Source organism: Orbicella faveolata, unplaced genomic scaffold (assembly GCF_042242905.1).
Source record: "Orbicella faveolata isolate gen_17 unplaced genomic scaffold, um_ofav_v1 contig_1, whole genome shotgun sequence".
Lineage (NCBI taxonomy): Eukaryota > Metazoa > Cnidaria > Anthozoa > Scleractinia > Merulinidae > Orbicella > Orbicella faveolata.
In genome coordinates, this window is record NW_028301536.1 from 37250217 (window position 1) to 37272271 (window position 22055).

Here is a 22055-nt window from a genome sequence, read left to right on the forward strand (position 1 = left end):
AGCTGAGAGGGGAATACCGAGGTACCTGGAAAAAATCCCTCAGACCAATGCGAACTTACATCAAACTCAACCCCCGGGCCGGGGGCATAGCTGACGGTGCTGTTTTGCCGAATGATTGCATAATAACAAAAGACGCCGAGCCTCTTATAAGGTCTTGTTTATCCGTTGGGCCCTTGATTGACCTGTGTTATCTGTATTATCAACAGTATAAACCATATTACTGAATACAAAGTTCAGTGAGATGCAAAATAGCCTAGGATATATATGTCCTGTTATGGAGACGTCCGAGATGACAGCTGTCTTTCGAAACAAAACACACTTCTCAATCGTTGCAACATCGCGAAGGACGGTCGCCAGCGATCACAAAAAACAACTAACAAACCTTTTCCTTTCAAACCCTTTTAATCATAAGTATACTCTAAAAAAATACAAAGGAGCTAAAATCTAATGACGCTGAGCTCGGAGAACGCGGAAATAACATAAATTAGGTATAAAAGACATTTTTAGACTAGCGAAAGCCAGAGATGTTTGGGGCCATTGGGGGTGGGTAGTGGGTTGTGTCCCTCGGATGTTGATCACATGACTGAACTTTGATTGGCTGAGTCAGGTACTTGGTCTCGTGATTCTCACACATCCTTTCTTTATACAAAATTTGCATAAAGTCCTTTCTTCCTCCTCTCTGTTGCAGAACTCTTACGTTGACGGGCCTTGAACTACGGAAACATGTCGCTCACGGTAGTAGCTCTGGTGCTCTTCGTTGCTACAGGTAGGTTAGCTTTATAACTGGGATTTAGAAATGTTGCAATACGGTTTTTACGTAGAAACAAATGCATGCATGCATTTGCCAAGACATCTAAAGCATGTGTCACTCGGCAAGGTTCAATTCAAAATGAAAAGAATAGTTGCTTTCCATATCTGAAGCATCACAAAATCTAACGGTACTTAGCCAAATAACTTTAAAGTAAATTAAAGCCAAACCGAATTACTGATTTGGGCGACGAAAGGTTAAACTTATGCTGCTGTTTTATGTAAGTTTTGGATATCAACTTTTTGAATTGGCCTCAGCAATACAGGAACTGCATGTGGGAAGCCGCCATGACATGACAGAATGATTTCTTATTAAACTTTATTATTCTTAAGTTACAAAGTACACATTTCGCAGAAAGTAGATGGATAAGTTGACCTGCGTATCTGAAAACCTTTATCTTACTACACTGGAGATACTTTCTGTTTTTCTTCGAAGTACGTTGTGTTAGTTTGTTTGATAACTCCTGTTCCTAACAGGATCTCGAGTTAGTTTCCTATTGAGGGCCTTCACTTTCAAACTTTTAAAGACTTGAATGATATTTTGTAGATGTATTGCTATATTCTAATAAGTGGTATTTAAGAAATCTGTCAGGACACTTGTCAGTAAGTGGAATGTGTAGTTTGAGCAGAAGGCAGATGCATATGTTATAAAAATTCTTGTCATCAAAAACTTGGTGACCGCTTTTTTTACTTCCTCTTTGCCTTTGTAAGCTCTACATGCTTAATAACAGAGCGGGGAAAAAAGCTGTGTCCATTTAGAAAGTCGGGTCTGATAGCCCAAGACTAGTGAATTGTCTAGTTGGGCTTGCTTTGAGGCCTTTTTTGAAGCCTACCCGGGTTAACTTTCTACTTGTTTCCAGACCCTTAATATGTAAGGTCCACTTATTAAGTGGACCCGCATTGTAGGGTTACCCTACCAGTGAAATTTTGCTTGTAAACGCAGACTATCTTTTGCCCTCCAGCTAGTGTTAACCCGCTTGCTAATGTAACCCTCCCTCCTTGGAAACAGGCCCTAAGATGGAAAATTAATAGTTGGGAGCTACCAAACCTGTACAAAGTGGAAACCTGGAGTTTTCTAAAACAAAATGAATTCACTAAAAAGATATAATTTCACCAAATCAAAGAAAATTAACTGCTAAACCATGCTAATTTGCTGTGAGAATGCAATGGCCTGCTGGTAGATGCTTTACAGGTCAGAGATAAGTGCCCACAAATTCACGTGAAAAATGTGTTAACAGAAAATGTGTCACCAGAAAATGCGAGTTCGTGTATGCAATGGAAATCAAAAACACACTCTACAGCAGGGCTGATCAGTATGTATTAGGTGGCTTATTGTTTTATTTTATAAATCTTGGTCGCAGAGATTTTCTTTCTTCTTCCTCTGAAACGAAAAAGCTGTCACATTACAAGTCTGAGAATTCTCTGAAAAATATGTTTGAATTATTTTGCAGTCAGTGGAACCCCCACAGGACAGGCAAAGTGTTCTTGGGGTCCATCTTACTGGTGTCAGAACTACAAGCAAGCTTTGGAGTGTAATGCATTGGAACATTGTCGTGCCAACGTTTGGGCTGTGAAAGATGAGGTGATCAAACATATTTTTAGTGATATTTCTTTTATATTCTTTTTGTGTGGTGAAGTGCCCCGAGTACCAGAGGTTTTTTCTCGCACACAGCAGACAGAAATACTTCGCTTCACTTCAGCGACCGAAGGCCACCTGTGTGAGCAGCGAAGCCGCAAGAAAGTCTCTGGTACAGAGTGGTTTCATTCTCCATTCTCGTTGAACTTTGATCAATTTTATCGGATTACATTTAAACCAATCACAGCGAGCATCTCCCACTGTGATCACATGGACAGGCACTTGTAGACATGACATGCCCACGGATGACATGACAGATCTGGTCTGATTTGAATTACGTGGCTTCCATGGGAATAAAAACTACTCCGTGAAAAAGGTTCCTAATTCAAAGTTTTCACTGTCGTGGCGTTTATTTGACATTTATGTTGTGTGTAATGGTGGATATTACAGCCTTGTATCGGAAATGTTCAAAAACTGAAAATTTTCGAAAGAATCTCGACACTTTTCACTTTCAAGAATGACAATCTGTCCGTCAGGCACGTATTTTTTGTAAGAAGTGCTACCAACAGATCGAAAAATTTGAAGCGACTGTCAAAGAAGTTGCAAATTTAAACTGAGAGCACTACAAAAAGAATCTTGCTTGTTGGAAAGGAGAAGCTACATACGGTGAAAATATGCATTCAAAAGGCAGTTCCAGCGCACCTGGGACACATTGTGTAGTTCAACACAGAGTCCAGGAATTAGTTGAAATGACAACGATTTCCTGAATCCCGTTGGCAAACCACCAAAGCATCCTTGCTGCAAGTAAAATTCGCAATTTCATCCCTTTGCTTGCCGCTTAAGTTGTCGTCACCGTTAAACCTTTTGACAACTTTTGCTATGGTTTTGTCCAGATCTTGATCTTTCACTAACCTTTCAGCATGTGAACAAACATCACCTCAAAATCTGCCATCTCAATCGTCACATCACGTGACAAGCACATTATTCGCAACATTTCACAGGCTTATGTTCTCTATTCTTAGAAACCAATTCCCGTGTCTGCTAGATTAGAAAACCTTTTGGAGGTTGTTAGGGGCCAATCAACTTTCTATTCCAGATTCTGGACTAGATAGATTTAAACTGGCTTGTCGTTGGCTCGGCACTATCATATAAATCGTGCTCTGCTCCAGAGGTTTCTTGCGCGGGTCACAATATAGAGACATGAGCGGCACAGGAAACAGCGCAAGAAAAACCTCTGGCACCCAGGGTAGTGGTGAAGCAGTGCAAATTTAAACTGCAGTACTTGCTTGTAATTCTATCATGATCAATTTTACTGACCCAGGTCTTAGAACTAAAACAAAATTGCTGGGCAATCTGTATGAATTATTTAAAACAGAAACATTTTTGTGTGTTGAAAAAACTATTTAAGGCACTGTGAATAAACACTGGAAATGTTCTGTAATTTGATGTGTTTTTTTGTTGTTATTGTAGGAGGCTTGTAATATCTGTCAACAAGTTGTACCAATGATCAGAGACTTCTTGGCCAAAAACACAACCCAGGTAAGTTATGTTCAGTTGCTAATTGTTTATGTTTATTCATTCTGTTTCCATTCCACCCTGTCTTTGGCTAACACTCTCTCAGTGTACCAGTCATTCTGTCCTGCCATCTCTCTGCTTTTACTGTCCTTCTCCAGGTTTTTTTTAGGTTTTTCTATTGCTCCTTCACTCTGGTCTGTACCCTAGCACCACCATGCTCTACCACACACCTGTTCTACCTCCCCTAATTCTAATCTTTTCAAACCTTACTGTATTCATTTGTAAAACTATGCATTGCAATGCATTCAGACATGAACCTGATCTTCCTTCCATGGTATCATGCTGTGTTGATAAATTTTCAGGCAGAAGTTGTGACCTTGGCAGAGCAAGCTTGTGAAGATATTGCTGGACCATTAGCACCAATGGTAAGAGTTTTGAATAGTAATGATCATTTAATTATTATGGAACCTATCATAGACAGAGTAGACTAACAATGTTAGAGTTACTTCAGGCTCCTCTTACCTTACCACTCTCTTCAAACTTCTCTTATTCAATGCTCCTTCAAACATGGACTATGACCCAGTGAAACTAGAAATTCGATAACTGTACTGTGTACAAAAGAAGAATAATGTTGTATACAGCGGGGCAAATGATAAAAGTGGAGAGCAAATGGAAGACAAGAAACTCGCTGAATTTTCACAGTCTGGCACTCCATGAAACAGATAAGATATTGTCATAAGAATTTTTTGATGGTTGATTAGTGTACTCACAAAAAGGGCTCATCATAATTGTTGAAAGACTTCAGTTTTCACACATTTTGCCGCTGACCCCATCCCTGTGCAATGTTGACAATACACAATAGACACATGAATGCACTTTGCCTTTTTCCAACATTGATAGTGGGGAAAGAGGTTTTGACAAGTTTTTACATGTTGGTACATGGGGGAAATTTGAAACATCTGACACTTCTGCACTTGTTTCAACTTAATATGACCAAGTTTGCAGGGCTGTCATTAAGGGCTGTTACCCATAACACCTCTTACGGCTGAGTATGCTTGATTTTCGTACATGCTGTGGGCAAAATCACCAGTTGTTAATAGAATTCACCCACAAAGTAGAATGATTGCTACAGGCGTGAAGGACAAGGCTACATGTGACTTAGAACTAAATGACAGCCCTGGCTTGTACTTGTAGGTTTAAAATAGTTACCTGATGAGTGTTCAATACGAGAATTGACCTAATTGAATTGAATTGAATGCAATCAATGCTGCAGTTCACCTTACCAATTGGTGTTTGATATTGTTCTGTAGTGCAAGTCTGTGATTGATAAGTATGAACCAGTGATTTGGGACAGTGTTTTGGAATTGATGGTAAGCATTAATTAAAAGTTACTGTTTTATTCTGTGTGTTTCTGTGATTGTCTTTAGCACATTAGTGGACTAAAAAAGTTAGAAAGTAAAGATTAACAGGAAGTAATGCTAAATTCTGTGATTACTGTAAACCCTCGAATTAGCACCTCCCCTCAAACAAGCGCCTCCTTCGAATAAGCCCCCTTCTTATCGGCCAAAATTTTTTATTTAATAAGGCCTCTCCTCAAATAAGTACCGCCCCTCGAATAAGTGCTGCCCCTCGAATAAGCATCCCCCTCCTGGTCAATGATCAGTCCAAATTATTGATATGGATGAGGCTGAGGACAAGATCTAAATTGGTATTTTAATTTGGGATCATGTGCACTGAATGGGTTAAAAATGTACGTGCAGTATAAGATTGTACATTGTTGCAGTTTGTGAACACGTTGAGTTTGGAAAAATAATTACAAGTACCAACTGTGCTACGATTAACCCATTGACTCCTGCATGAAATTTCCCTCGACCCAAACCCTAACTTCCCTGGCATTTTTGTGAAATATTTCAGAGCGGGCAAAAGCACAAAAATAAACCATATGCACAGTAACCACAGACACAAGATCAGGTTTCTTCAAGACATCGTTTATTGAAAGTTGAATAAATGAAGGGCCAAAATAATAAAAAGTATCAACAAAAAGAACACAACTTGATCTGTAAAACTGATAAGAAAACAATAAATTACTTTTTTTTTTTTCTCTGCCACACAACAAAAGCCGAGGAAATTGATTACGCAAAAATTAATTTTTGACTTCAGAGGACAAAACGAAACTAAATACAACAGAATTTCTACTCTTTTACTATAATGGATAACATTTGATAAAACACCAGAAAATAATGGCAAAAGACACATGTAAAAACCAATTTAAAAACAAGAAATCAGATAATTTCTTCACCACGAGACAAAATAATACAGCGCAGCGAAAGAAAGATGAAAGTTGTACATCAAAAAGACAAGAAAAACAAGCCAATGATTTTGAGATAAATCGCATTTCAAATGTGTTAATTTAGCTCCCACGTAGTTCTTTTCTCAGGGGTTCTATAGCAGCTGAATAAGACTCAAAAAAATATATTTAAACGAAGTGAATAAACTAAACAAACAAACCACGAGGGTCGTCATAAATGAAATATGCAGAAATCCAGCGTGCAAAAAATACTGTTCACTTTTAAAACCTAAAATTCGCAAATAAAGGCAACTAAATGAAAGACACGTGACAGGAAGTTCAATAACAATAAATTTTAATTGAAGATGAGGCAAAAAATACTTATCTAAAAGTATAAGAATGTTCAAAATTTTGCAGACGTGCTTCACTGCATGACTGCACGTTCAAATAAATTCTTCACGCTAAGGCGAAAGCTTGAGATTTTGCCCACGACTTTTGCAGTTATTTTATTGGCCGTGGCTTTACCAATTGTTCTAAAAATTGAATTCCACTATGAAATAATACTGTACATTACAATATTTGTTTTCCTAAGTCCAGGAAGCTGCTTTAAATCCGTGATCTGTATTCAAAACTCACTTGAAAGCGTACCAATCGTCACTAGAAAGGTTTGAGGACTCTGAACACCTTGATCTTCCATTCTGAGGCCACCTAAACATAAATTTTTTTCCTTTCCATTTTAAGTGCCAAAGAAGTAATTTCACTGTTTTAGGAATGAAAACAAGACCCTGGAAGTTTGTAGATTTGGCCCGCAACGCGCCATGATTACTTGCACTTTTCGAGCGTGTGATTTTAGATGAAAAACCGTCTTTCTAGGACCCCTAAAGTCCTCTAAAAATATGCTCAGTAAGTCTTTTCTCATTGGTTTATTTGTCCTTAACAACAATAGAACAATAGGAGAACCAAAACATCTTCAGGGAGGGTAGGAAAGGCAATTGTCCTCACATTCTTTTTCACGTCTGGTTATGGCCGGCACAGGAAATAAGGGCTGGGTTTTCGCATGGCCGGTTACGGCTGGCACAGGAGTCAATGGGTTAAAACTTGACGATCAGCTTTGAATGCTGCACTGTATAGAGCTTTTGTTGTCATTTATGTGTAAATGTTGTATTGCAAAGAAAACTATCATGTATCTCGCTACAAGTTGGGAAAAATTAAATAATTGCCTCCCCTCGTTCAAACGCCTCCCTTCATATAAGTGCCCCTCATCTTCTCCTAAATTTGAAATAAGCGCCCCAGGCGCTAATTAAAGGATTTTCATTATGTCAGATAACTATTGTCCATGCTATCAAGTAATGGTAAAAAATGTCAGGAGATCATCAGTGAAATGTGGGCACTTGTACAGGATACAAAATTAATAAAAATACTGTATATCAAGTCGCCATTTTGCAACCAGTTATGAAAAGTTAGTCGCAAGTTCAAACATTTTTGCTGCAGATAAACATATTAAGTTAATTATTAAAAATCACATTCATGTTAAAAGCATAAGTTTACAAATGATTCACAGGGCTCTGATATTATTATTTCAACAGCTTTATGTCACTTCAAACAGATCAAGAATGTGCATGTATAAGCTTACAGTGTGCGTGTACTCTTGAACATGAAATATTTTTCACTGTTTACTTGATTTACAAACGTTCAATCCCGTACAAAACTAAATTAAGTTTGGGATCAAATTGAAGACATCCAGCTTCAAGAACTGATGCAATCTTGGGATATCTCTGAATTCTTTACCTAAACCAATGTACACTCTATCTTTGCAGGCATTCTGTTATAAATAAGCTCTATCTATACATGTAGCTTCAAATCTGGGGTAGCATAATCAACTAAAACAGTTGAGGTACATCGTTATCAAATCTGTAAATCTTTGCAACAACAAACATGCTTGACATGGGCGTCTTTTGGGACCTGCCAGATAAATGGTGTGACCTCTTGCTCTAAAACCTTAGCTGACTTAGCTGGAACACTGGTTTAGGCCCAATGAGAACACGGCTTAAGAAAAAGGATATTGATTTCATTTTCATATTTTCTGGAGAACACTTCTTTAATTTCATTATTTTAATCCATGTCACCATATTTCCACTTATCATTTGATGTAACTTGTGAAGCTTTATCTTTTTTTTTTTTCCTTTTCAGGCTGATCCCAAGCAAGTGTGTACCGCACTGGGTCTTTGTGATTCCAAGAAGAGCAAGAAAGTTGATGCCAAGCTTGTCACAAGAGCTTTACCTTTGAAAAATCACTTGAAAACGATCCTGGCACCAGTTCTTGTTGCTGCAAAACCCAAAGCCACTGTCATCAAATCCAAGCCTTTTAAGACTTCTGCTGAATGTATATTGTGTGAATTTGTTATGAAAGAACTTGACAGTATACTACAGGAGAATGCCACCCAGGTATGGAAACATGTAGTTTTCATGTCAAAGAAGTTTTCTTTTCAGAAATGGCAATTATTGACAGCTGCTATTAAAAAACACTTGAAGATACCAGCATTATAGTGGCTGGCCAAATAAGAAAAAAATAAGAACATACAAAAGAACATTACCCTAAAATATTATCCCAGGGGGTTAGAAAGAATTTGCATGTAAAGACCGAACATAAGAGGTTAATAACTTGTTTATTATATGGCTTTTTGCTCTGTCTTTGCAGACCCATAATAGACCCATGGGCATTGTGGAAGAATAATGCCCTACAATTAGCCAATCAGCATCTATGATTTCATGTATGCATGTAATAAATGTGGTTTATGATTTCAACATGGTGGACCTCAAGGGTGGAATCTGCATGTATCTATTCCTGGAAATCCTAGGTCCAAAGTGTGGAGATGTTTTGGTTTCTCAATACAAGAGAATGAATTCACCATTTCTACCAATTGTCCAATTGCTCCATTCATTAGTAACTCAGACTGAAACTTGAAAATGCACGAGATATAATAATTTACTATTTTACATATCATCAGTGAATTGTTGAATACATTGACCATTTTACCAATAAATGATATATTTTAGAAATTGCACAGAATCATGCAGATGATAAACCATTTGTTCAGCTGATACGAGTCTTAATTTGATGTAAAAGCACATCCACTGTTGTGTATTGGACAATCCTCCAGTAAAGTTATTTTGTTACTTGGTTACCCTCTCTTTTAATAATACCTAAATGTTGTACATGTATGTCTTAGACCAGAAGATATATTGATTTTTCTGGGAGATAAGAGTGACCACTCTTGCTTACAGCGTACTTTTTGACGTGGCACATGCCTTGTCCCACACAGAATATTGCCCTTCCTGCCTAGTAATGTCTGACATTTTGTCAAGCAGCACAATGAAATTAGTTCATCCAGGGAAATCTGATTAGCTTGTCTGTTGATGAATAAATGGAAAGTAAAATTAAGGATTTAACAGAGGTGACAATAAAGATGTAACAATCTACCCTTTGCTGAGATCATTCATCCAAACAGCCATCATGGTATTGATCACTTGATGAATTATTATGTTAAGAGTTAAAGGAATTGTTGTCCAAACACTCTACAACTGAAGGGTGAAGATGTACATGTTATTTATAATGTTTGCATTATTTTTCTAAATAGCAAGAAATTGAAGAAGCTTTGGATGAAGTGTGCAGTTTGCTTCCTGACACAGTCAAGACAGAGGTGAGGAATAATTGTCAATTCCCATTACACTAATCGCCTTGATCAGCCGTCAGTCTATTTAGTGCCTGTTCAATCATGCCATTCTGGAAGGAACTTTGTCTGTGATGAGAATTATAATGTTTTTCAAGGTAGAACAAGAAAAAATATGTCTGGTCATCAATGTTGATTAGATCAAGGTTGTCAAAAAGGGTTTTGTTGTTGTTGTTGTTGTTTTGGGCAGTGTGGTGGCCTCATGGTTAGTGTCCTCGCCCATGGATCAAGCAGTCTGGGTTTGAACCCTGGCCAAGGACCCATTGTTGTGTTCTTGGGCAAGACACTTACAATGTAACTGTCACAGTGTCTGTCTCCACCCAGGTGTATAAACAGATACCAGCAATTTGAAAGCTGTGGGTCACCCTAAAATGAAATATTATCCCATCCAGGAGGGAGTAGAGATACATGTACTCCTAGTCACTTTGTGCTGTGTAGAAACTGACAATAAACACCAGCCTAGTGGACCACCTGCCAGAAAGCTTTATTGTTGGAGGAAGCAGCTGATCTTGCTATCTTTTTCTAAAGAATACAAGAATATCCTGGTAGAGTAGCTAGCTGAAATCATGAAGAAATAGTTCTTTTCACAGGCAGCCAGCTACTTACGTCAACCTGGCAGGTGGAATATCCTGTTTGGCCCTCTTTAAGTTTTCTCATCACAGTTTTCTGCCTTGTAATGTGAAGTTGTGTGAAACCTATTTTAATTCACTTGTTTTAATAGTGTGAGCAGTTTGTTGACCAGTATGCACCTGCCATCATTGCTATTCTTGCTCAAGAACTTGATCCATCAGTGGTCTGTACCACCCTTGGACTTTGTGACAGTAACAAGCACAGCAAAGGTACTGAAACTATGCATAGTAAGCAGAAAGATAGTTTGCTTTGAACGGTGATTGTGAAATCATGTTTAAAGTGGTGTTAAGAAGATAATGATGATAACATATTCTGTGACAAAACTCTTGTAACTTCAAGGTGCAAAGAAAGTTTTGTTCTGCTTGTAGATTTTCCAGTCGGGCCTTTGCTCTCCCAGTGGGCAAGTGAAGTTTTTTGGGGAACTTTTTTCAGGGAAAATCAGAGAAAAGATTTATTGTAAGAGATAGACTTATAAAATTAATTTAATTTAAATTAGTACATCATAGCGGAGCTCCGGCGGCCCGCCAAGCAGAGCCCCATACCCATATAGGAAAGCAAAGGAAACCCATAAATGGATTTTCTCATGGTTAGCATGGCTAGCAGTATTGCTCCTGGGCGTGTATGCACGAGGACAACAACGACAGAGTCATGCAAGATGCAGCCATACTCCAGCTAATAGGTTGACAGTGACATGCAGCCTTCTTTCATAGCATACTTCTTTGATATTGGACATCCATGTTATGGTCAATTGACATCTGTCAAAACAAGGGATCTGCTGACCAGGATCATGTGACCATATCTCAGGCTCAAGTTCAGAGCTCTTTGAGGTCACATGTTTTTTTTAAAGTTGACCGCTGATCAAGAGCTAGTTTTTGGTTGAATTGTGGGCTGATGTCAGTTTAACTTGTTGTAAATAGTTGTTTGGAAGCTGGCTAAATCTAACCCAGAATTAAAAGTTAACTAAAGTACAATTTTTTCTTGTATAGAAATGTTTTTTACTGCTTTTGCTTTGTGTAAATTGGGATTATTCAAACTCAAAACAGAAGGCCAAACAATATACAGAAAATTTCACCACAAAGTTACAAAACTCAATCAAAATTCTCGCTTATCCTCGGTTAGCTTTATCGAGCCGGCCCAGGAGCCCCGCTTTTAGGTTTGGCTAAATTTATATATTACTAGCAAGGAATCTTTTGGTTCTAGTGAGAATGACTGTTGGGCTAGTATAACATAGTTTCACCTTGATCAAATGTTAAGCTTGAAAACTGGTTTTCTTAAAACCCTGCATCTGCTTGTAAGAACATATCTCCATTTCATAACAAGAACGTCAAGAAGATTTGGTCACCATTTTTTAGCCATCAGGCTTTCTGTGGTTCTTTTCATGGGAATGACATAATTTGTTTTGACTGTGAAGCATAAATCACAAAGCTTAAAGGGACATGATCACCCTTTGAGACTACATTCTGGACTTACATATGCAACTATGCAATTCTATTCTTCAGACCCTTTTTTACTGATAAGAAACAAAAAAGTTCAAGCAAATATTATTTGAGCCATCATGTGGAATGTTGTAAAGGGTATTATGATGACATTCTCTAAAAATATTTTGTTCCTGTTATATTGAGTCTGAAGCTTGGCAAAATTCATGGCTGCATTTAATCGCAAGAATACAATGTAAAAGGATGTTAATTTATTTGTCTTGAAATCATGGTCATGGTCAAGGGGGTTTCATTAAGGACCAAGCACTGTGAAAATTGACTGCCTGTGAGGACATTTCTGCCTGGCTGGTTTGACCATCTAGCAGAACGTTTTTCTCATAAAGAAGGACAGTTTTGGAAAATAGTTTTGCCAGCCTTGAAAACCAGTTGCCCTCCTGATGGCCATGGACTCTAGATCTTAATCAATTCCAAAGCAGTTTTAATTAGTATCTCATACTAAGGTTTGCCCCTGGAAAGCCCTTGCTGAAATCATGCTGAAGAAGTGAAATGCAAAGTCACCATGACCAATACACAGGGGCACCCAACGACCATTTTATCTCAAATGCTTTTAAATGCTGTTTTAGGCTATCTGGAGTACTTTTAAAGCTCTGTAGGTTAATTTTAGGTTGTGCTAAAAAAAATTTATCTGTTCGGTTATTCTAGGGGAACTTGGGTATTCTCGAATTTATTAGGGCTTTTTTGTCCATTCCCCGAAAACCTTAGGTCTTATCCCCTTTCCGAAAATAATAACTAACCTTTTTTCAGTGCCCAAAACGACATTTTTTACTATCCGAAAACAACAGACATTAAATTTCTCATATCACGAAAGTTCAAGGGGACAATCCTCTCAAGAAAATCAGAGGGGATTAAAGGCCTTCCGAACAGATAATTTACCGAGATGATCCGTTGGGCGCCCCTGAATACATAGTTATCAAGCCATTTGCTATTTTTGGCCACTTGGAGAAACACCAACATTGAAACGTCTGTTGACACTTTCAAGATTGAGGTTGAAAGGTTACATCTCCATCACTCATGACGAGTGTTGTCCCTGTCAATTTATTTTTATTTTTTATTGCTTTGTAGTCATGGAAAAGACAGTGACTTTTGTTCCAGGAAGCAATGAAACATGTGAAATCTGTGAAGCAGTTATGACTTACGTGCAGAAGTTGCTTGCTGACAACGCCACCAAGGTACCTTGTTAAATTACATTAATTGCAGATTCTCAACTACGTACATTGTCTTTGTTCTTGAAAGAGATGTCTGTCAAGTAGTTGGAAACTGATACCATGTAGTTATGACAATCAGTAATATGTTAGGGTTCGCTTTCCCATTTACCTTCATGTAATTGATTATTATTAGTTACCAAGAAGTGCAGGAGAGAAAGCAGTACTTCTTAAATTTTACTATCAAATGGAATGTTCTTTCCTGTTCAACTTTTCAATATTTTGTTGCTGTGCTTGGTGTCTTTGATTGGCAGTTCTTCTATGCTTTGATAAACTCGAATCAATCTTTGCTTTTTTTTAATCAACCTTTATTGATGTTGTGTTAAATGTATGTTTTTCAGCAAGAGATTCTTAGTCTTCTTAAAGAAGGGTGCAGCTTGCTGCCATCTCAGCTCTCTACCGAGGCAAGTTAACATTAATATTGTATAAAGACAGGAAAAGGGATGTGTCTAATAGGTGGGAGCCAGGTAAAATACCCGCTGTCAACACTATTTTCCTGGGTGAAAAACAATTTACAATCTTAAAAGTATTAATAGCGGAGCTCCTTCATGCGAGTGGAACCCTATACCTTAAAAAATTTGGTAACCCATCAATCTCAAAATTGTTTGTTGTCACGTGACTGTCAGTACATAGTCTGTACGTGCACCAAGCCCCGTACCTTGAAAAATAAGAGTAGCACCATTACCATAGGTACATCATTGATATTGGACATCCATGTTATGATTGACAGCTGTCAAAACAAGGTGTCCGCTGACTAGTATCACGTGACCATATCGCTGGCTCAGGTCAAGAGCTCATAGAGGTTGCATGTTTTTGTAAATTGACCGCTGACCAGACATTGGGTTTTCGATTGGATTGTGGGCTCAAGCCAGGTTTTTACTCTGAGGGAGAGTGAGGAAGTACATGCAGTGGCAAAATCTCGGTGCAAATTAAACCCTGATGTGTTGTTGACTTTTCTTCCGACATATTCCTTGCACAATCGTATCTTGGAAAGTCCTTGACATGTTGCATACATAATTTCTACTTTGGAACACTCATTACAAGCCTGCTAATAACAGTCAGTCATTGGACAATTGTCTGGTAAATTTAAGGTTTTGACAGGTAAAAGCTTAGCCTGGTCGGACACTCTGACCGGGCATTTCTGCTAAAATGAAAAATATTTTAACTGGAAATCGGCGGCCGAATATGGGACAAGTTATTTTGTTATACTGCCACACAATACTACGCAAAAAAGCTTTGTTATCGGTTTTGTTTTTATTCCAGTTCTAAGAATTTTATCACGTGCAGTGCGTCATCTCAAATGTTATAATTATGTCGAATTGTAAACACATCACATTAGCGCCACTATCCCTACATGTTAATTTACACATTTTGCGGTGGCGTTGTGAAAGATTGTGAAGCCCCATTTAGTCTGAATTACATTCATCTGAAAAACTACTAAAAACTGAGGTCTTATGTAATTACTCGTTGTTTGTTGCCACCAAGTGTTGTGGAATTAATTTTCAGTCGTAATACATTGACCTGATTAAAATATTATGGAAATTGAATACACAGCCCAAATACTCACGTTTCGTTTAACTGAATGCAATCGCTTTCAAAAACTCTAAAACCTCTAAAACCAAATATTTTTCTAGTCTGTCTGATCAAAAATCAGTTTAATTTTTACCTCTTTATAGATTTTTTTACGTCTGTCAATGTGGTTGAAATATAGTTTTCGTACCACAGAAATGTTTTTGTGAAAAGCGTGAAGGTAGAGATTAGTCATGCCTTATGGTAACGACCAACTCCAATTCCACATTTTAAATAATTACGCAAATTTTTTATTCAATTGACCCCAAGAACTTTCAGAGGAAACTTGCTTTCAGAAAAAGTCAAAGAATTCATTTCAATTTTCAAGTCTCTGAATGTTATTGTGGGGTTTTATACTGACAAGCTGTCCACGCGTTTTCCTGAGACGTCCTGGGAAACTTGTTACGTTGGAAACGCTTGTGTGACTAGGGGTATAAACGTTTGAAAATTTGTCAATTTTCAACAGGTAAAATAATACCAGAAGTAATGTAAAGTTCCCCTTGTTGGTGATAGTAGCGATTTTACACTCAGTTGACTTTTAAGCTATTCGAATTTACAACCAATATTTTGGCGAAGAGTCTACTCAACAAATAGATTCCATGTTGCCGTGTGTCTGTTCAGTAATGTCTCTTTTTAATTTCTGACGACAAACAATTTTTTTTTGTCCGACCAGACTGGCTTTTTGTCAGGTCAAAACTTGTCCTTGTCCTGACAAATGACCTGCCTATAGACAAAAATTATTTGCAGGCTTGCATTAGGTATGGTTTGTTAAACTGTAACTCAAAAAAATAGTGAAACTACACGCTGAACAATCACTTGCTCACAATTGATCATTTTTTGAGTTTTTGATGCAGGGGAAAAAAACCCTCCTTTCATTTATGGTTACATGTAATTATTGTAATCCGGAGCTCCACTTTCAGGCTTGGCTAAATCTATATATTAGCCACAACTTGAGCCCTTAGATGTTTCTGGTGAAATGTTATTCAATTTTTTTGGCCGTTTATACTTCAACTGTTGTCTTACCTGAAGTGTTGACTTGCTTAAGGCTCGCTGGTCAGTGGTTTTTCTACCTCGTGTATGTGGAATAGTGTATCCCAAATTGTGTATTTTGCTGGAGTAAATCAACCATAGTGATATGTGAGCTGAAATGTTGAGGAAAAGGGAAAAGTAAAGGTGATTCTGAGATGCTTGGTTTTAAGAAATTTCCTCAATCTGTTGAAAATGGTTCACCAAGCTCTTACAGACTGAGAGAGAACTTTAAAGAAGCTTGACTAGTGCTACAACAGAATCGGCATGAGACATTGAGAACATCCACATCTGCATCTACATCCCCCGGGGAGGAACATGCCAGCGGCAGGTTCATATGGGCCTTCAACCCAAAATGTCCACCCATTAAGTGCACATTTCTGCCTGTAGAAACTTAAGCAAGCTCCCAGGAAGATTTGTCATGAGTTATGAGAAATGACATTTCCAGCAAGAAATACCAAGAAATCTTTCCAAGAGGAGTTAGCTACAGGCTCTGATAATTCTGAGTGCACAACATTTGCATAAAATGTTAATTGAAGATTTCCAGCATATCATTATTCAAATCACATAGTTAGTCACTATGAAAGCTGAGCAGAAGAAATAACTTGAGTATTCAATAATGTTTGCATCGTGTAAACACTCTTATGGTGTAACCAAGATAATTGCCGCACCAATCCTAGCCCTAATGCCAGTGATTTGAACAGAGGAATTGATAAGCAGTCCTTCCAAGGTTGTGTTTGTGTAAGTCATAGGATATTTTCTTCTAGTGTTGTAATGGTTCTTGAAGTCACTGAGAACCCTGTTAATCAGGACTTGTGCCACTCCCTAAGAGGATTATGTATATTTTTCCCCTGTAGTGTAATGCCATTGTCTCTGAGTATGGTCCGGCCATTCTGGATCTGATTGCTACATCTGATCCTCATACCCTGTGTGAGGCAAGTACCATCATTCTCCTCTCAATTGTGGACACATGACAAACATTCATGCTCTAATCGGGTGGAAACATGACATAATTCGTAGCCAAACACATTTGAAGTGAGTACTTGAACTTCAAACTTCAAACTGTAAACGCTTCTCTGCACCCAATTATAGCATGTCTTTTTGTCACATGTCCACGCTTAGATGAAAACAACTTAAGGTAATCAAATGAATGTTTTCTTGTTAGATTGTTCGTATGGGGGGAAGTGGGTAAGCTAAAATGATTTTCGTTTATCCTGTCACCCACACTAGTAGTTTCATACAGTTACTATGGAAACATTTCCTTGCCAGCACCTATGAGCCTTTTTGGCATACCCTGAATTCCTTATGATAGAGAGGGGTTTTATGTTTTAGCAAAGAGTTTAGGGTTGCACAGTTAATCCATTTTCGCAAACTTTGGGTGTGCTCGGCAATTTTGAGTTTTGCTAATGTGAATTCACATTTCCTTATCAGCAAATTGGTCTGTGCACATCTGCTTTGAAAAAGGAGGAGTTCTGTTTCCTCGGTGCCTCATACTGGTGTGCTAACAAACGGAATGCAATCAATTGCAACGTAAGTGCAGCATGGATAACAATTTGTACGCCTTCCTAGTAGTTTAAAAAAAATTGCAATGGCCATTTTAGCGCAGTTATGCTGCACCTGCCCTTGACTTTCAAAAATTGTAAGACTTCCATTATCTCTCAATGTGATAGTTAAGGAACTGTTTTATTTTTTTGGAAAAGATCCTTAGGGTTTTCAAAGAGATTTCTGTGTTAAACAGGATAAATATTTAATGGCTCCTCAAGATTTCTATTTCAATGAAAGTAAAAAAAAAATGTCTTTTAACTGTTTGAATTATTGGTATGAATATGTCAACAGTTCCAATCATGCAGAAGCTTTTATGGCCATGAACTTTAATTTATTGATTGTCAAAATGTAAATTCTCTTCGCTCTCGCTGTCATTTAGCTACATTTGTGTTTCTGTCGAGCCATAGAAGGACGGGATTTCAGTGCGCTTTAGTACGGGGTGTTTTGTAAATTTTATTTTCTCGTTTAATCTCTGCAGGCCTTAAAACACTGCACTGACCATGTGTGGAACTGAGTTTTCAACGTGCACGGAAGAGCCTTTTGCTTATCTATTTTGTACCAATGAGTAATATAACTTGCTGGTAATCAAGTATTCGTTAGTGGTAGTCGCCGGCATACACACCTGCGTGATTTGCTATGACGTCTGTTGGCGAAAAGCTTGTCACCCGCGTCTTGTACCGATTTTTTTCTTAAGTTGAATTTATTATGGTAGCACAAACGTGTCGCTGTACAAAGCTATTGACGTTGGTTTTATTCGTCTCCTTGGAGTAGGTCATTTGAAAACAGCACTTGATACTGCTATAGGTGCGTGCTGATTATAGCTCACATATATCGGTTATACTTAATGACACAGAGGTGTTTTTAAACTTAGATTTCGCTTTATTTTTCTTAGGTTTACAAAACATTCTCCTTATATTCACAAGTATCACTTGTATTTAGTTTTTGTTGTAGTTTGAGCACGTCCAGAAACAAGGCGATGTAAAGTAACTGCATGTCAATTGAAACGGCTGCTTATGTACCTGGAATAAAATAATAGTTCAATTGTTAATTGTGAAATTTGTTGTCATACTCTTTGATTCTGTACTTTACTTGTGCGTGAGTGCAGAGGGGAGGGGGGTGGGGTTCTCCGCACGGATAGACTAGCCTGCAGTGCAGGCGTTTTCCGTGTGTTCACGAGATATCGGTATTAGCTCGTAATCCAGTAGATTCGCCGCCATGGTTCCTTGGGAAACGTTGGCGGGGAGGGGTTAGACTTTTGTACGTTGTGCTTTTATTTCCCCATTAAAATGCTCCACCTTAATGCTCCATTTTTCCCACTAAAATGCTCGGTTTCCCCTCCAAAAATGTTCGGTTAATGCTCATACATCACTGCACGGACGCGATCGAAAGGATCACAGTCTTGCAAAGGTGACTACAGTCGAAGCTTTCCGTGCGACCACTCTCCTAAGCGACCAGCTCTAGTTAAGATCACATGTGTGAAACCCTGTTTGGACCGTGGTAACTGTGACTTGAACCTCTCTTAAGCGACCGCGGCCTCTTTTGGGATTACCCAGCTGGACTATTCCTTTGTTTTTAAGCTCTTGTAAGCGGCCGATCAGAGTCTTTTACAAATATTTAACACTTAAAAGAAACTGCACTCTGCGCTAATGCCTATTTTGGTCTAAAAAATTGAACGTAAAGGTTGATAGGACACTCATTCAGACCTCCCTACTCGCTGCATTAGGGTGGCATTTGAATTTCTTTTCAATTTTTTAATTTTCTGGTAAAAAAATGTTGATTTCTATTTTCTGAGGAAAAAATTAATTTTCAGGGAAAATCGCACTAAAATGCTCGAACAATGCTTAATACTTTTGCCTCGCTAAAATGCTTGAAAAAATACTAACATGATGTACAAAAGCCTAGAAAGGGTGGAAAAACGTTTATTTTTCCTTCCCCTGTCCCCACCACTTACTCCTCTTCAACCTTACTCCTTCTAGAGTACTGAATCTAGGATGCTTTTTCGTCTCTCCCCAAGCCTCATCCGAGTTAGAATCGCTTGGTCAAAATGCGCTCGCTCGTTTCTCGCTCGCCAAAATAGACATGTGGGATGTTATCGAAGAGAAATTTCGGCATTCTTTTATAGCACTGTATTTTTTTCCTTTATTCCAAACAGTTATCTTCACTTACATTCTACATTGGACAGTGCGAGTATAAGTTTTGCTCTGATTTTGGTCTGCACTTTCTCTATCTCGAGCCCTGTAACCGGCAGTCCCGTTAGTCCTAAACCAAACTTACGTCCACAGAGCGACTCTGTCTCTACTTCTGTTGATATAGTCTATGTGGCGCTTATTTCCTCTTGCCCCCTGAGCTCCAACGGACCTGTTTTATTCCATCAAACCCTGTTTTATTCAGATTTAAAAGGTATGGAAAATCAGTTTGAAATGGGTCAAAAAATCCGAGGAGATCTTAGGATAAGGTACAATAAAACATCGCCGCCAGAAACGAGCGTGGCGCGCGGGAATAAAGCATATGGACCATCTAGAACGATCTAGAGGACGATCTAGAACACCGTAACTTGTCGGCGACAAATATATTGTAAACAAGAAGGGGTACGAGGTGAGGGATATGAGAAACGCCACGGAAATTTGGGAACTGTACTCTTCGCAAGCCTCCTTTCTCTCATTTCCAATTCATCTGGCTCAAAAGAATGATCTCGCTTACCTTAGGCGATAAAGTTATACAGGGGCTAGAAGAAGCATGCAATTTTTTTGACGGCAGTTGCCTGCTGTAATCCGCGATCGTGCGCATTTTCCTTACCCCCTACAGTAGAAGGGCTCTGTTGATTCCAAGCCTCCCCCCCCCCCCCCCCCCACACCGTGTATTTTTCGGTCATTTGCAACTCTTCCTGCCTCATGCCGCAGGGTAGAGCTATAACATGTCAGCCAGGGGTGTGACATTATCAAAGGCAATTTTATCTTTCAGTTTTTAAAATACGTACGTCTGTCGTTGTTTATCTTTAAATTTCCTGATTGTCTTCAATACAAAACGTATGAAAACGGAGTTTATAAAGTTGTTGGGATTCTGCACTTTTTGAGCGAACCCGAGCTCTATTCTCACCCCCATGTACGCGAAATTTTGGCTGCTTGGCTGCTGTTGTTATGATTCAATTACAGGAGCCCCTGTTCAATGTAATGATAACTAGAGATCAGATTCTGCAAATACACTTGCGGATTTGCAAAGCTATCACTGGTTCTCAAACATGTGGTAACGAATAAAAGAAATTCCCTGACGGAAAGGAATGCCAGTTGTTGCATTATTTGTTAAGTTTTGATACGTTTCTGAGATTCATTGCTTCTCGAAAAACCATGGTTACAGGCAGTAATAAAGATGCATTTATTTGTGAACCGAATCAGCAGTTACCCGCCGAACTATTCAACTTTTATCATCAATTAGAGAAATAGAATTTTGATCTTGTCCCATTGGTCGGGCATTTACAGTCTTTTCGAAACTCCACTGTGGGTGTTTGCAAAAAATACTGAATTCTAGCTCATTGTAGGACATTTGCAACTTTGATTCAGAAAAGATACAAATGCCCGACAAACACCACATCCAGGAAATAGCATAAAATAATTCCCAAGACCAGAAGAACGAGAAATCGAGGTGCAGATTAACCAGGACGAGAGAAAATATATCTTTTAAATGTTCAGGTCAATTGGAGATTGGCCACTTAGGCAAACGATTTCGCGCTAAGGCCACCCACCCTACCGAATGGCCGTTAATCGGCCTGAGACGAGCGAGACCGCCTCCCGACCTGGGAAAATTTATCATTTATTTATCATATCCGGCTTGACGCTAGAAACCGGCGTTAGAACAAGACAGTGTGGATGATTAGACACTCGCTTCAAACAGTCAGGGAAATGTATGCAGCCGTCTCCCTCGCCGACAACGGAATATAGAAAACTGAGATTTGAAATTTCCGCACTGAGAATTGGTGAACGGAGAGAATTGGAGAAACGCGTCGCCTTTTTTACCCGCCTCTTTTCGCGTAGCTTGTATGCAGCCGCCTCGCACTCCTCAAGAGAAATCGAAGATGTACTCTGCCTAATATTATTCTGACGACATATGCGCTTTTCCTAGTTCGTCTACATCTCTCAAATCAGTAAATTGCCGGTTTTCCCATTATCTTACGTGTACAGCCAGACTATGTTTTTAAGAGTTCCAATTTCATGAAAATTCCTCCGGCCATGCAGATACTGCCAATCACCCCTGGAGAGTCTGCAATATAGCATATTCCATGAATATTGTTTAATTACAAGAAGTATTCAAAGCATTTGATAAGTCTTTTTGTAATAGTTCAGAATTTTATTGTCAAAACCTTGAGAAAAGATGTTTTCTGAAGAAACTTCCTTGCTAGTAATCCGAGGATTGTATTTCAGTTTCTAGGTGATGCAGTTTAATATCCGGCAAAGTTATGAGTTGTTGGATGGCACCCTCACTCGCGATTACCCACGGCGGCAGTAAAATGTTTCAAAGTTTCAGTATTTAAGCTCTTAATAACTAAAAACAAGCAAACCCCTCGCAATGATTAATTGTTGCTGCTTTTTACAATTCGTCGTTTTTTTTCGGGGCATACTATATTTGAGTTTTGACCTTTTTCCCTTGAGTTTTGCACTTAAACTGTTTCAGTTTCGC

At 38.6% G+C, this 22055-nt stretch overlaps 1 protein-coding gene across 1 annotated transcript; it reads left to right on the forward strand.

The window, feature by feature from the left end:
• Nucleotides 1-645: 645 nt before the first annotated feature.
• Nucleotides 646-18440, forward strand: LOC110044982 (prosaposin-like). The gene is made up of 13 exons (XM_089274961.1): nucleotides 646-766; nucleotides 2259-2389; nucleotides 3854-3922; nucleotides 4261-4323; nucleotides 5209-5268; nucleotides 8376-8630; nucleotides 9824-9886; nucleotides 10638-10755; nucleotides 13105-13211; nucleotides 13586-13648; nucleotides 16697-16774; nucleotides 17271-17369; nucleotides 17863-18440. The coding sequence occupies exons 1-13, from the start codon at nucleotides 724-726 to the stop codon at nucleotides 17896-17898; spliced, it is 1185 nt and encodes a 394-aa protein (XP_089131087.1). The 5' UTR covers nucleotides 646-723; the 3' UTR covers nucleotides 17899-18440.
• The last annotated feature ends 3615 nt before the right edge of the window (nucleotides 18441-22055 follow it).

Coding starts and splice junctions, on each gene's coding strand:
- LOC110044982 (XM_089274961.1), top strand. CDS start 724: ATGTCGCTCACGGTAGTAGCTCTGGTGCTCTTCGTTGCTACAG. Junction 767..2,258: donor GGTGCTCTTCGTTGCTACAG/GTAGGTTAGCTT, acceptor ATTATTTTGCAG/TCAGTGGAACCCCCACAGGA. Junction 10,756..13,104: donor CAGTAACAAGCACAGCAAAG/GTACTGAAACTA, acceptor ATTGCTTTGTAG/TCATGGAAAAGACAGTGACT.